This window comes from Pelodiscus sinensis, chromosome 2 (assembly GCF_052426305.1).
Source record: "Pelodiscus sinensis isolate ZL-2025 chromosome 2, ASM5242630v1, whole genome shotgun sequence".
NCBI classification, from domain to species: domain Eukaryota; kingdom Metazoa; phylum Chordata; order Testudines; family Trionychidae; genus Pelodiscus; species Pelodiscus sinensis.
The window spans coordinates 252930840-252943869 of NC_143053.1; the positions used below are offsets into that span (position 1 = coordinate 252930840).

Consider the following 13030-nt stretch of genomic DNA (forward strand, 5'->3'; position numbering starts at 1 on the left):
CCCAAATTCTTGCAGCCTTTTGCAGCCCAATTCTAGGGTGATCCTCCTTTCATGAGACAGACACGCTCTCAGCTTGTCACCTAGGTGAAGGGCCTAGGGTATTTCTTTGACCCTCTCAAGCTAGCCCAGGCTGTAAATTAAATCAAAGCAGCTAGGTGAAGGTGCAGAGGTGCAGACTGCAAAACAGGATAGTGGCCCAGGCATAGCGGGTGACGCGGAGCAATGTGATTGACAGATGTGGCTTTGGGCAAGCCATCTTGCCAAGCTCGAAATCTGCTTCCCAGTGGGATTTAGGTGCTAGCGGGGCCCGAGTACAGGGTGAATGTCTCCTGACTCAACAGCTAGACAAGAGCATGACTAGCAGCAAGCTTTGCCGATGCTCTGAGCACCACAGAGAAATCCCATGATGGGCCAGGCACCTATTTATCCGTCGCCCTGTGGGAGACCTGAAGAGTGCAGCTCCATGGAATCAGATCTGCCTGAGGCCAGGCTGAACTACTGTATCATTTCAGGAAATTAATGCCCAGTGACCCTTTAATGTTCTCTTGACATTTAGGAGGCTTCTGTATTTCTGCACACCAGATGTGGCTGCTACCTGGCTTAGTGTATTGTTCTCTGGGATTGACAATTATGTCAGAAATACTCACAAATATACACCACTAGATGGTAGCATGTCCCCACTTACAGGAACCTTTCAGTGTTTGCTTCTGTTAAAACAAACAAAACAAAAACCCCAGAACAACCAAAACAAAAAACCCTTCACCTGTTTGGATTGTTCCGGTGCCGATTTGAAGCTGTTTCTCCCTGCACCTCCAAAATATATATATTCATGTCTGTAGCGAAGAAGGGACCAGCAGCCATTCAAATCATGGCCTAGTCTCTGCCCCAGATATGTTTTGTGCTGATCCAGGTGTGATATTTGATGCAAATTATAAATTTCCAAAAAAAATGTATATAACCCTAAGCTTATGGTCAATGAAACCTAACCTGAAGTGGTAGCAGGGGTAGGATCTACAGGTGCACAAAACTTGACAGCTTGGATGAGGCTGGAGGGGTGTTGGAAAGTGCCTGGAAGAACTAGGTGGAAGTACTAGGTGAAGAGGAAGTGCACTGCTGGATGTTTCTAGGGTGTCTGGAGGGTGTTTTGAGGGGCTGGCTGGGGAAGTGTGTTGGGGTGGCTGGCTGGGTGTCTGGGGCAGTGCCTTGGAGGAAGCAGGATGGGAGACTGGGGAACTGGTGGGAAGGGTGGGCAGTCTCCTGAAGGCAGCTGGGTGAGGGATGTTGGTGTGAATGGCTGTGGGGGGTGGGAGGGAGGTAGGGCTCCAGCAGTGTATAGAGGTTGCCAAAGGCACTGTAGGAAGTGTTTGACAACAGCAGTGCTGGAAAAGTACCTCTTCATCTTCTCCCAATGGCCACCACCGCAGTTTGTCACCTTTGCCCCTTCTATATTTGGCTCCAACAGGAAAGCCTTCTGTTCTGTGGACACGACGTGATTTGTGGGAAGCTGTGCATGTCTCACAAGATGGCTGACACTTGGCAGCCCTGTGCCATAGGGCATGGATGGCTGGGTGGGACAAGAGGGGAAAGACCAGGAAACAAGGGAGAATACTGCTCTTGGGAGAATATTACCCCCAAAATCTCACTTATTACTGTAGCGCCCATTCCCGGTCCACATGAAATGTGGGCCACAGCTTGACTTGCATGGCCATTAGGCTCCAATCTGGCAAATACTTGGGCACACAGGTAATTTGACTCATCTTATCAACCCTATAAGAATGAATGCAACAATTTACTTGAGTTACCTTTTCTGTATTGGGCTACAGACTGAGTCTCACTTTGGGTCTACCTGGACCTCTGTTCAGCTCTCAGAGGAACACTTTAGAACAAATGGGGATAAACCAGCCATACATTTAGCATGAAACTTGAAGGTTTCTACCCATCAGAAGAGCAAGGTTCTGGAGTGTCCTCCTAATAACAGTAGTGAGGGCAAGAAATCGAGGTAGTTTTAAACAGACACTTAATCAAGTCTATGACTGAGATTATATGAGGGTGTTGCTTGTAGTAGCACTAGTAGAGGATTAGTCTAGACCCAAGAGGTCCCTTTGAGTCCTATGTAGTGTGTAGGCTCTGCCCTATGGTCCCAGTCCTAGAGCTGTTTACATGTGGGTGCACCTTGGAGTTTGCAGATGATACCAAATAAGTTTGCAGATGATACCAAACTGGGTGGGGTTGCAACTTCTTTGGAGGATAGGGACATAATTCAAAATGACCTTAGCAAGTTAGAGAAATGGTCAGAGGTAAACAGGATGAGGTTTAATAAAGAGAAATGCAAAGTGCTCCACTTAGGAAGGAACAATCAGTTCCATACATACAAGATGGGAAGCGACTGTCTAGGAAGGAGCATGGCGGAAAGGGATCTAGGGGTCATAGTGGACCACAAGTTGAATATGAGTCAACAGTGTGATGCTGTTGCAAAAAAAGCAAATATGATTCTAGGTTGTATCAACAGGTGTGTTGTAAGCAAAACTCGTGAAGTCATTCTGCCGCTCTACTCTGCACTAGTTAGGCCTCAGCTGGAATACTGTGTCCAGTTCTGGGCGCCACATTTCAAGAAAGATGTGGAGAAATTGGAAAGGGTACAGAGAAGAGCGACAAGAATGATTAAAGGTTTAGAGAACATGACCTTTGAAGCCAGGCTTCATGAACTGGGTTTGTTTAGTTTGGAAAAAAGAAGATTAAGGGGGGACATGATAGCGGTTTTCAAATATCTAAAAGGGTGTCACAAGGAGGAAGGAGAAAATTTGTTCCTCTTGGTTTCTGAGGACAGGACAAGGAGTAATGGGCTTAAAGTGCAGCAGGGGAGGTTTAGATTGGACATTAGGAAAAAATTCCTAACTGTCAGGGTGGTCAAATATTGGAATAAATTGCCAAGGGAGGTGGTGGAATCTCCCTCTCTGGAGATATTTAAGAACAAGTTAGATAGACATCTGTCAGGGATGGTGTAGATGGAGCTTGGTCCTGCCTTGAGGGCGGGGGGCTGGACTCGATGACCTCTCGAGGTCCCTTCCAGTCCTATGATTCTATGATTCTATGATGGCACATCATTGCATTCACTTCAGCTGCAGGAAGGGGCCTTTTGTCAGAAAATCTTGTCTAGAGTGAGGCTGTCATCGCTGTAAATCTTTATTTCCCTGACTTCAAATGACCCACAGTAGAAAATATACTTCTGTCATATTTAATTTTCCACCTGCTGTGTAATGCCATGAAGATGTAAATATTACTATATCACACCAGCCATTCTTATTTTTATTGCATGTGTTTAACATCAGCCAGCTAAAGAAACCACAAATCTGTCTGCTCACATTAAGCAAGGAGAATTTTAAACAAAGGATAAAAATGATGCTTCTTTTACAAGAAGCGCTGACATGGAGCCCGGAACAGACGTAATGTAAGGCGATGACTCTTTACAGAAGACACTAGGGTTGCAGGAGCTGAAAGGTAAGATCCTAAGTAACAACTGGATGATGTGAAGTGTTTGGTTTAGCGTCTAGCTAGGTACTGCCTAGTTTTCAGTGAGAGAACTAGAGATACAAGGCTTGAAGTCAATAGAAAGGCTCTGGCTGATTCCAATGGGCTATGGGGCAGAGTTGTAATAATGGTATCTTCCAACAGAGTTAAAAATGTTTTGCAGCTCTAGATCATTGGACTCAAGGCAAAGCACGACAAAGGCCCAAACCCTGAGACACGCACTTTGCTCTAGTGCACTCCCAGGCATTGCAATAGGAAGTCAACTGAATACAATCTGAGTGTTGACTTGTGCCCAAAGACTTAGAGGGGAACCTATGGCCAAGGAGTCCCCAACTACTTGGAAACAGGAGACAGCGCCCTCCCATGCTGCCACCATGGATTCTGAACAAGGCCTCTCTGTGAGTCAGCATCTGTGGGGAGGAGGAGAGGGGATGGGGACAGGACTGGTTGGGGTTAGGCACTGGGAGGCCCTGCAGGTGGGGAGGGGTTGTTCATGGTCAACCTTGCCTAGTCTGGGAAGCTGATTTGGGCCTGTGTGACCTTACTTACACAGCCGACTCCATGGTGTGGTCCTTTCTAAGGGGGTCAAAGTGGAACTACCAGGAATGGGGGGAGGAAGGGATGCCAGAGGGACATTATTGCATCTGAGATATGTTTGGGCTCCCCCATTATCCTGGTCTGTGAAAGCCTCACGCCCTGTAATGCATTGGTCTTCACCACCCCCTGGGGGGGGGGGCAAGGCAGTACTATTGGCTCTGCTTTACAGATGGGGAACTGAGACATTGAGGGGTGCAAATGTCACCCGCACTCTGTCCTGTATAGTGGCACTTAGACCACTCACAGTGAGAGATAAGAACAAGAGAGTGCTACCGCTTAAGCTGAGCACCAGCTGGCTTTATAGCTCCAGCTGTAGCGGCTCCTACACCAAACTCCAGAGATCCTGGGTTCAAGTGCACCTGGTGGTAGTTATATAAAGTAATAAATAAAGTGGGGTTTTCAGGGTTTACCTGACAAAGGCAGTTTCACTCTGAGTGAAGCACCTCTGAGGTGCTTCTGAAATCCCTATCTGGCACCTCAATCACCTTCAAAAGCTCAGGCAAACTCCTTAAGGCCAGCTCACACAGGAAGGTTATGGTGACCAAAGCTTGATCCACTAGAGTCCTAATTAGGCAACCATCCTTCACTCCATGGTCCTGGCTTCCTGCAGCTAGGTTTGGGGGCAGGTCTTGTGTCCTATTATTCCTGAAAATAAAACCCTTCCCTCAACTGGACAATGGGAGGGAGCTTTCCAGGGCAAATCCTGACACAGGCTGCCTTCCCCTTAGCTTAATCCCAGGAGTTTCTCCTTGGAAGGGGCCAACCCAGCCTTGAATAAAGGCCTCAAGCTTTGGCGCACAGCTCCACCCTCCTGTTCGCAGAGAGGACTATTGAAGCAAAGAAGTTGTGAGTGCTCCATTGCCACCCAGCAAAGCTGTCCCCACGCCGTGGTTTGCTGGCTCCCAGTCCTCTGCTCTACCCATTAGCTCATAGCGCTTTGTTGCCAACGCCGACAACATGAGGGACACTGACCCCGGAAGCCATCTTTAGCTGAAATCCAGCAAAGCGAGAGAACACCAGCCTTGAACATCAGAATTGCCAGGAGAGATCAAACTAATGATCCATCCTCTATGCCCACTCTCCCCGAATCAGAACCGCCTAGGGCCAAGATTTGTAAATGGTACTAAAAATCATGAGACATGTTAAAGGGGACTGGTATTCAGAAGACAGATGCTCTGTACGTTCTGAAATGTAGTCCTCTTTCAAGTTCTCTCAAGTTGGGCAACCAAAATCACGGATTTGGTAGGGCCAGCTCCCCTTCTGGTGTAAATTGGTGCAGTTTCACTGACTTCCAAGGCCCTGCGTGGAACTACAGTAATTTAGCATTGGGGTCAGTGTACCCAAGGGAGTGAATTCTCCAGGAACGAAGGTTCAGGCCCCTAATTCTCTCTGCACCAGCAGTGAAGAGTGGAAGATGTTTGGGACAAGAAGGTCCGCCATGAGGAGCTTCATAGAATCCATATTGTCAATCTTTCCATTCATTTTGCAGGCGACAAAACCGCAACATCTCATAGGCTCACACGAAGGAGGTGCCATTCTGGGAGATGGATCTTTTCCTCTTAGGACTAATTTTTTCAAGCAGTGATAACTGAGTGACATAGTTGATGGGGCTGTTTTCTCTGGACATGGCCCGATGTTTGCGTGTGAAGTTCAGGTACTCTTGATATTGCCACTTGCGCAGTCGCTTCTTTAATTCAGCCTGAACCTAAGGAAAAGGGGGTGGGGAGAAGGCAGAGAGTGGGGGAGGGGGAGAGAAGACGAGCCAAAGGATTTGACACAGAATGAATGTGGCTACACCAACTTCATAGGCAGTTAGGCTACGGTTTTGAGAAATACTTGCACATTGTTACGTTTCTAAATCCAAATCAAGGAGCCTAAACAAATGGCCTGATTTTCGGAAGCCTTGAGGACTGAGCAACTCTCATGGATTTTTAGTTTCTACCACCCACCCACCTCCACCCATTGTCCTTCTGTATGTCAGGTCCCAGCACAATGTTGTTTGTGCTTTTGTCTGTATGGCCTCCAGTTTGAATCGCTGGCCCTGAGGTAAGCAACTGCCCTCTTTGCCCCACCCCCATCGGCAGGCCTGCTTCTGGCCTAACAGAGGAGAGCTCATTGGCTGTGGGTGGCATCAAGACCATGGCAGCTTCTCATGTGCCCACTGTTGGGAATTTAAGACACTTGAAGGCTTAGGTGGTAACTGAATGGTGGTTTTGAGAATGTGAAAGAAGCAGCCAGATAGTGCGAACCTTTGTAAAGCTGACCCCTTGTGACCTAGGAACACCAACCACACTGAAAGACCATGAGCCTGTGCACCCATGTGATTGTGGTGCTTTTGAAAATCCCACCTGAAACTTCCAAACTTGCGTACAGCCCAACTTGGCTTTTTAATGATTTTTTTATTGGGCAAATTCAGGTAAGTTCTGGCAAATCACAAGGCAAACCCCATATAGCACATGTGGAATATAAAAAAGCCTGCACCTTCCCTTGGCAAATACGCTCTTTTTAAAACCGGTGGCACTTCGTGACACGCCTTGGAAAATCTATCCAAGAGTCTTAACAATAATCAGAGAACACGGAGCATAAGCCTGAACAAGTGTCTCTGAAACCACTCGGGGTGCCCTGGAGAAGAAAAAAGCTTGCTAGAGGAAATAAAATCTAAACAGAGATTCAATATGTATCTAGAGGGCATGTCTAGACTATGCTTTAATTTCAAAAGAGGATATGCAAATTCCATGGGAATTTACATATCTTCTTCCGATCACTTATTCAAAAGCAGGTCTTTCAAAAGTGAAAGTAGTCTGGACGTAGTTTTTTTGGAAAAAACCCAACCTTTTTTGAAAAAAACGCTCTTCCTGAAAAAAGGAAGTTTACGCGGTTTTTTGAAAACGGGTTTTTTTTCTGAAAAAAATGCATCCTGAGTACTCTCACTTTCGAAAGACCTCTCACTTTCGAAAGCGATCGGAAGAAGATATGCAAATTCCCATGGAATTTGCATATCCTCTTTCGAAATTAAAACGTAGTCTAGATGTGCCTAGAGACACTAAGGGTACATCTACACTGCGGGACAAAGTCGAGTTAAGATATGCAATTTCAGCTACATTAATTGCGTAGCTTGAGTCAAAGTAGCAGAACTCAACTTTTGGAGATGTCAACACAGCAGGAAGTCGAAAGAGGAACACTCTTCCTTCGACTTCCCTTACTCCTCGTGCAATGAGGAACACCGAAGTCAGAGTAAGAAGCCTGTTATTTCTAAATTATTCCAAAATAACTGGCTTGCTGTGTAGACTATTTTGAAATAACCTAACAAAACAAACTCTCTCATGAAAGGAGAACCCCTAACCAAGGAATTGTCAAGGGGTTGCTACTTCAAAACTGATGTTGTAACTCTTCTGTAGTAGACCAGAATGGTAGGAATTTAGATAAAGCAAAGCAACACAGGCAGGAAGACAGAAAATGGCTATTTCATGCTTTCAGGAGGAGATCAAAGGAAAACATGATAGCCTAGCCTGGAAATTGGCACTCAAGCAAAACAATGGAAGCCTATCAGTTTGAAAGGTGCTTTTCAATCTCACGTCTTGCTACTTACCTCTCCATTTAAGAAGCAATATAGAAGGGCAACCACAAAACCCTAGGAAAATAAGAAAAAAAATGGTCATTTCTGGGGGAAAAAAAGATGAATTTCAGCACCACAGGCCTTGGAGCACAGGTACAGCCGTTCCCCGAGTTATGACTACCTCCACTTATGACCATCCGCACTTATGACCAAAGCGGTCGTAAATGCAGATCCGAGTTACGAACGGCGATCCACGTTTATGAACAACGCGGTCGCCATGTAACTCTATGGGATCCGAGTTATGAACATTTCGATTTATGGACCAAACGTTGGTCCATAACTTATTCATAACTTGGGATGCAGCTGTAATTGTAGAATGACATCAGCCTATTTAATAGCTGGATTAGGACACACAATAATATAATTTTTCCTGTCAGTATTTTGGTCGTGTGGCACAACTTATATGGCTTTCCTATTGAAACTAAACACTGTAATGGACTTGATATTGTATATGTGCAATGCTGCCTGTAATGGATATAATCAAAACACCTCCCATGTGTGCAAGGGGCCCTACACTGCTCGCAGTTACCCCCAGTTCTCCTTTCGCACAAGTAGAAGAGGCCTGTGGGTTTTGGAGCTGGGCTCTTGTGCTGCTGTTAGCAGTGCAGTCCTGCCTGTGGGGCACACGGTCCTAAACAGCCAATGGTTTTGTTAAAATATGTAACAGCGAAGTAGAAGGCTGAGGTTCTACTTCAGGGTTTTGACAGCTTCTTTATAAATATCAAGGCAAAAGCTGCCCTCAGTGAGATCATCAGAGACCAGACAAGTACTCACACCGAAGTTACAAAACTATGTGTTTTAAATATATGGGTGTGCTATTTTCCAAAATAGAGCAGACTGTTGTTTCTACACCCCTACATATCATATGCCCCAAATATTCTCCTCAAAGCCTGAAAATATCTTTCTGTAACCAACAGGCCATCCCCTGACCTCTGGTTCCTCCCTCGGATTAGTCTTTCCCGGGGCCTGTCACTGAGAGCATTGAAGTAGACAGCCAAGGGATAAGGGCAGCTACAGTCTGGGCTCAAAATTTCCACCCCAGGCTTTCTCCTAAGCACTGCAGCTTTGCCAGAAAGTCCTTGTGCCCAGCATATGTCTTTAATTTGATTGTAAAGAGGTCAATGGTGCTGGAACAGTTTTCAGAGTGGTGGGGGAGATGGAGATTTTACTCCTGCTCATGCTAAGGCCAGCAGCCGGGCCCCCCAATATGGGGACAGTAGCCAGGACCCCAGGAGTAGCAGACAGGTTGCACCCTGCATGTGGGGTCCCGCAGCATGCCCACAGCAAGACCCATGGCCAGCAGAGAACACCCAAGTGGCAGTGGGCCCAGCAAGTAGGACCTCAGGCAGTAAGACATGAGGCCGGTGGCACATCTGGAGTATTGTGTCCAGTTTTGGGCCCCCCACTACAGAAAGGATGTGGACGCACTAGAGAGGGTCCAGCGGAGGGAAACCAAAATGATTAGGGGGCTAGAGCGCATGACCTATAGGGAGAAGCTGAGGGATTTGGGTTTGTTTAGTCTGCAGAAGAGAAGAGTGAGGGGGGATTTGATAGAAGCCTTCAACTTCCTGAAGGGGGGTTCCAAAGAGGATGGAGAGAGGCTGTTCTCAGTGGTGATGGATGGCAGAACAAGGAACAATGGTCTCAAGTTGCAGAGGGGGAGGTCTAGGTTGGAAATGTGGAAAAACTATTTCACTAGCAGGGGGGTGAAGCACTTGAATGGGTTACCTAGGGAGGTGGTGGAATCTCCATCCCTAGAGGCTGGGTTGATGTAGTTGGGATTGGTCCTGCCTTGGACAGGGGACTAGACTTGATGACCTCCTGAGGTCTCTTCCAGCTCTATGATTCTCTGACCCCTGGCAGCAGGGGCGAAGGGCTGGGACCCTGATCCTGGCCAGCTGCAGTTGTTGGTTTAACCAGACCCACCAATTAAGAACTCAAGTAGTGAATGATGGATGGACCCGCAATGCAAGGAGAGGGGCTGATGTTATTTCTCCTCCCCAGCACCCAGCACCTCTCTTTTATCCGGTTCGAACTTCCGCCAGCTCCCTCTGACCCACATCCCAGCCTGCACTAGACCCAGGCAAAGTGCTCCAGTTCCCCTCAGTGGATTGGTCAAGCTTGGGACAGTTATTAAATTCTGTCTTTGTTCGTCCTACCTGAAAGGAGCCCAAGCCCAGCTCAATAAAAAGTCTAGCTTCCAACCCCGTGCTTTCTGGACAAAACGCAAATACGATGTAGTGCACTCCAAAGAGGGGGATCAGGAGCAACGTGGATTTAGCTAGTCTCCTGGGAAATGGAAAAGAAAATACCATGAACATGGAAGATTTTTCAACATTTCAATTAATTTAATGGGAGGCATGAAGCTAACAGACGGAAGACGAAGGGCACCTGTGCATGGGGTGGCAATGCACACCATGGGGGTGTGATTTCTAAAGCACGCTAGCATGTTGCACATTGATTGATCTGGGTGGACCCCGTGGGTGTGGAATGGTGAACATGCACATGGGAATGTTTAGCGTGCACCATCAGGATTTACAAGGACCAGTGCAACACACTAATGCACTTTTAGCAATCACACCGCTGAAGGGCAACTAACAGCGCCAGGTAGACAAGACCTAAGTCCTCACTTTATCTCCAGGTGAGCTGAAGGGCAAAGCTGATGTGTGTGAACAGAGGCACCACGGCTAATGGTGGCAGGGTCACTCATTCTCTGTGCCAGGGCAATCTTTTTCCTCTCTCCTGGGTCAGTGGGCCTGGATGCTGGTCAATGGTACTCCTGATGGTGGTTCTTCTGATGGGGCCATCTGTCCATTATGAAATGGATGCCGGCCACCAATTCATTGCCCATAGATCATCCAACATCATTTGGGGGCTGGATTGGACTGGCAACCCAGTACTGAAATTCTCCAGCCTTACCAACCCCATGAGCTGGCTAGTCCCCAGAAAGGTTCTAAGAGACCATTACAGAAGTTGCCAGAAGGGCCTGATTTCCTGGGGGTATGGAGCCAGAAAGAAGGGTTAAATAGCTGGGAACCAGATGCCTCTGAAGCTCATTAAACTACAGGGCATAGGTGATGTGCATAAAAAAAAAAAGAATGGTGGGGGGAGAGGAACCAAGTGTGGGGCAAAGCATGGACCCAGCCTATGCAGAGCGTGTTAACTTCATTACAGCTTGTTAGATGTAGGCTTTCCAGCTGCACCTTTTGGATGGTCTTGCACAGAGAGTTTTTTATCTGGGGCCTCTAGAAAGATGACGGATTTTTACCTTAGAAGGCAACTCTATTTTATATCTTTGCTTTGGGAGCTACTCTCCCTAGTAGTGACCAAGATGCCCCAGTGGGACACCCCCCCATAAGCAATAACTTACCACAGATCCCATGGGAGATAGTGGAAAACAGGTATCGTCACTTACACAAAATGGCTCGAATGGCTGCCGCCGACCTCTGGAGATTTCAATTTCTGCACCAGAATTCTGATGACATTGAGAAATATAATGAAGTTAATCTGCAAAGAGAAGACAGGGTTTCTAAACTCCCTCAGACACAGAGCCAGATCGTTAGTCGGTACAAAACAATAGCGATCCGCTCAAGTCAAAGCAGCTTTATACCCACTGAGAATCTGGCTCTCAATCTTTACACAATCCAATAAATAAGAAGCACAAAACTTTCTCTCTAGCTGCCTACGGTGACACCCCCAAATCCTTATTTAGGTACCTAAGGAAACAGCCTGGGTTTCAATTATAATGTGCTTCCATAATGATACTGAACAATAGGGTTCCCTGCTCAGAGATGGAAAATGAGGCCACTTTTTGTGAGATGCCTCAGTATGGATGTTGATGCTAATCTTTAGGCATTTCTACAATGTTCCACAAAACAGATGTTGCAATACAACTTAAGCCAGTAAGCATCTTCCCTGCATATACAGTGACCCAATTTTGTCCTAAAAGCTCGATTGCAAAATCCACTGGCATAAAGTTGGAGCAAAGACTGATGAGCGTCTGGGTAGAGCACAATAGTGTTCATGGTTTGAAGAGAAAACCGAAAAATGAAACCAAGGGAAAGATAAATGACTAGGTACAGGCACATCCCAAGCTCTTTATTATTAGCATTCATTTGTATTGTGGTAGCTCTGAGGAGCCTCAGTTATGTGGTACTAGGTGCTGTACAAACACAGCGCAAATAGCTACCTCATGCTCCATGGAGTTTGCAATCTAAGTACCTCCACACATTTAGGGGATGGATTCTGAGGCCAGATACATGAGTGCATGATAGATGACTTTACAGGTTACTGTACACACTGACTATGTCTAGACTGGCATGATTTTCCGGAAATGCTTTTAACGGAAAAGTTTTCCGTTAAAAGCATTTTCGGAACAGAGCGTCTAGATTGGCACGGACGCTTTTCCGCAAACGCACTTTTCGCAATCGGGGCTTTTTTGCGCAAAACAAATCTGAGCTGTCTACACTGGCCCTTTTGCACAAAAGTTTTGCGCAAAAGAGACTTTTGCCCAAACGGGAGCAGCATAGTATTTCTGCAGAAAGCACTGATTTCTTACAGTAGGAAGTCACTGCTTTTGCTGAAATTCAAGCGGCCAGTGTAGACAGATGGCAAGTTTTTCCGGAAAAGCAGCTGATTTTCCAGAAAAACTGGCCAGTCTAGACACAGCCACTGAGTTTAATCTGAATGAGCCTTTGAGGCTAAATTTTCCTTGTGGGTAATTAGCCTTGTGGGTGCTCTTGCACTGTGGCCAGCTTCAGCTGCCTTTGCACACACATAGCTTACATCGGCTTAAATGGAGCTTTATAAAAACATACCAGGGCGGCATTTCGCCCTTCCTTTGTAATTTTCATGCATTTCACTGCTGCTTGTCTCCGTCTTCCACTCACGCTATAGCAAGCGTTACGCAACAATTCCCAGCTTCCTAAATTCAACACAAATTAACTGCGACATGCAGCACTGTCTCCCTGGCTTACTGAACAGAGAGACGTGCTTAGCTTTCAGTTCTTCAAAGGATGCCGCAGATCAAAGGCAAAACTCACTAATACAGATAGCAGTATGGGTCCCTTGATGATCCATAACACCGCTGCATTCTCATCATCATCATCCCAGCATCTGAAAGAGGAAACTAATTAATTACCTGAGCTGATTTGTGCTGAATATTAAATGACTCAAGTCTTCGTACAGAAAAGTGGCTGTCATTAACTCTTGTTGGAAGCAGGTTAAAAGCATCTCCCCAAAGTTCTTGCAGCTTTTCGCTTGGCAGAAGTTTTCTCTATAGCAGGGGTG

General features: G+C 46.4%; 1 protein-coding gene across 2 annotated transcripts in view; it reads right to left on the bottom strand.

Annotated features, from left to right (window-relative positions):
• Positions 1 to 3122: 3122 nt before the first annotated feature.
• The window catches only part of LOC102450627 (vasoactive intestinal polypeptide receptor-like), a 43671-nt gene continuing 33763 nt past the window's right edge, over positions 3123 to 13030 (bottom strand). For both annotated transcript variants that reach the window (XM_075922881.2, XM_089776805.1), the window contains 5 exons: positions 12784 to 12856; positions 11157 to 11248; positions 9901 to 10030; positions 7715 to 7756; positions 3123 to 5830 (listed from right to left, as the gene is read on the bottom strand). In XM_075922881.2, the coding sequence (XP_075778996.1) occupies positions 5642 to 5830; positions 7715 to 7756; positions 9901 to 10030; positions 11157 to 11248; positions 12784 to 12856 (526 nt within the window). In that variant the 3' untranslated portion in view covers positions 3123 to 5641. The remainder of the gene's footprint in view (positions 5831 to 7714; positions 7757 to 9900; positions 10031 to 11156; positions 11249 to 12783; positions 12857 to 13030) is intronic.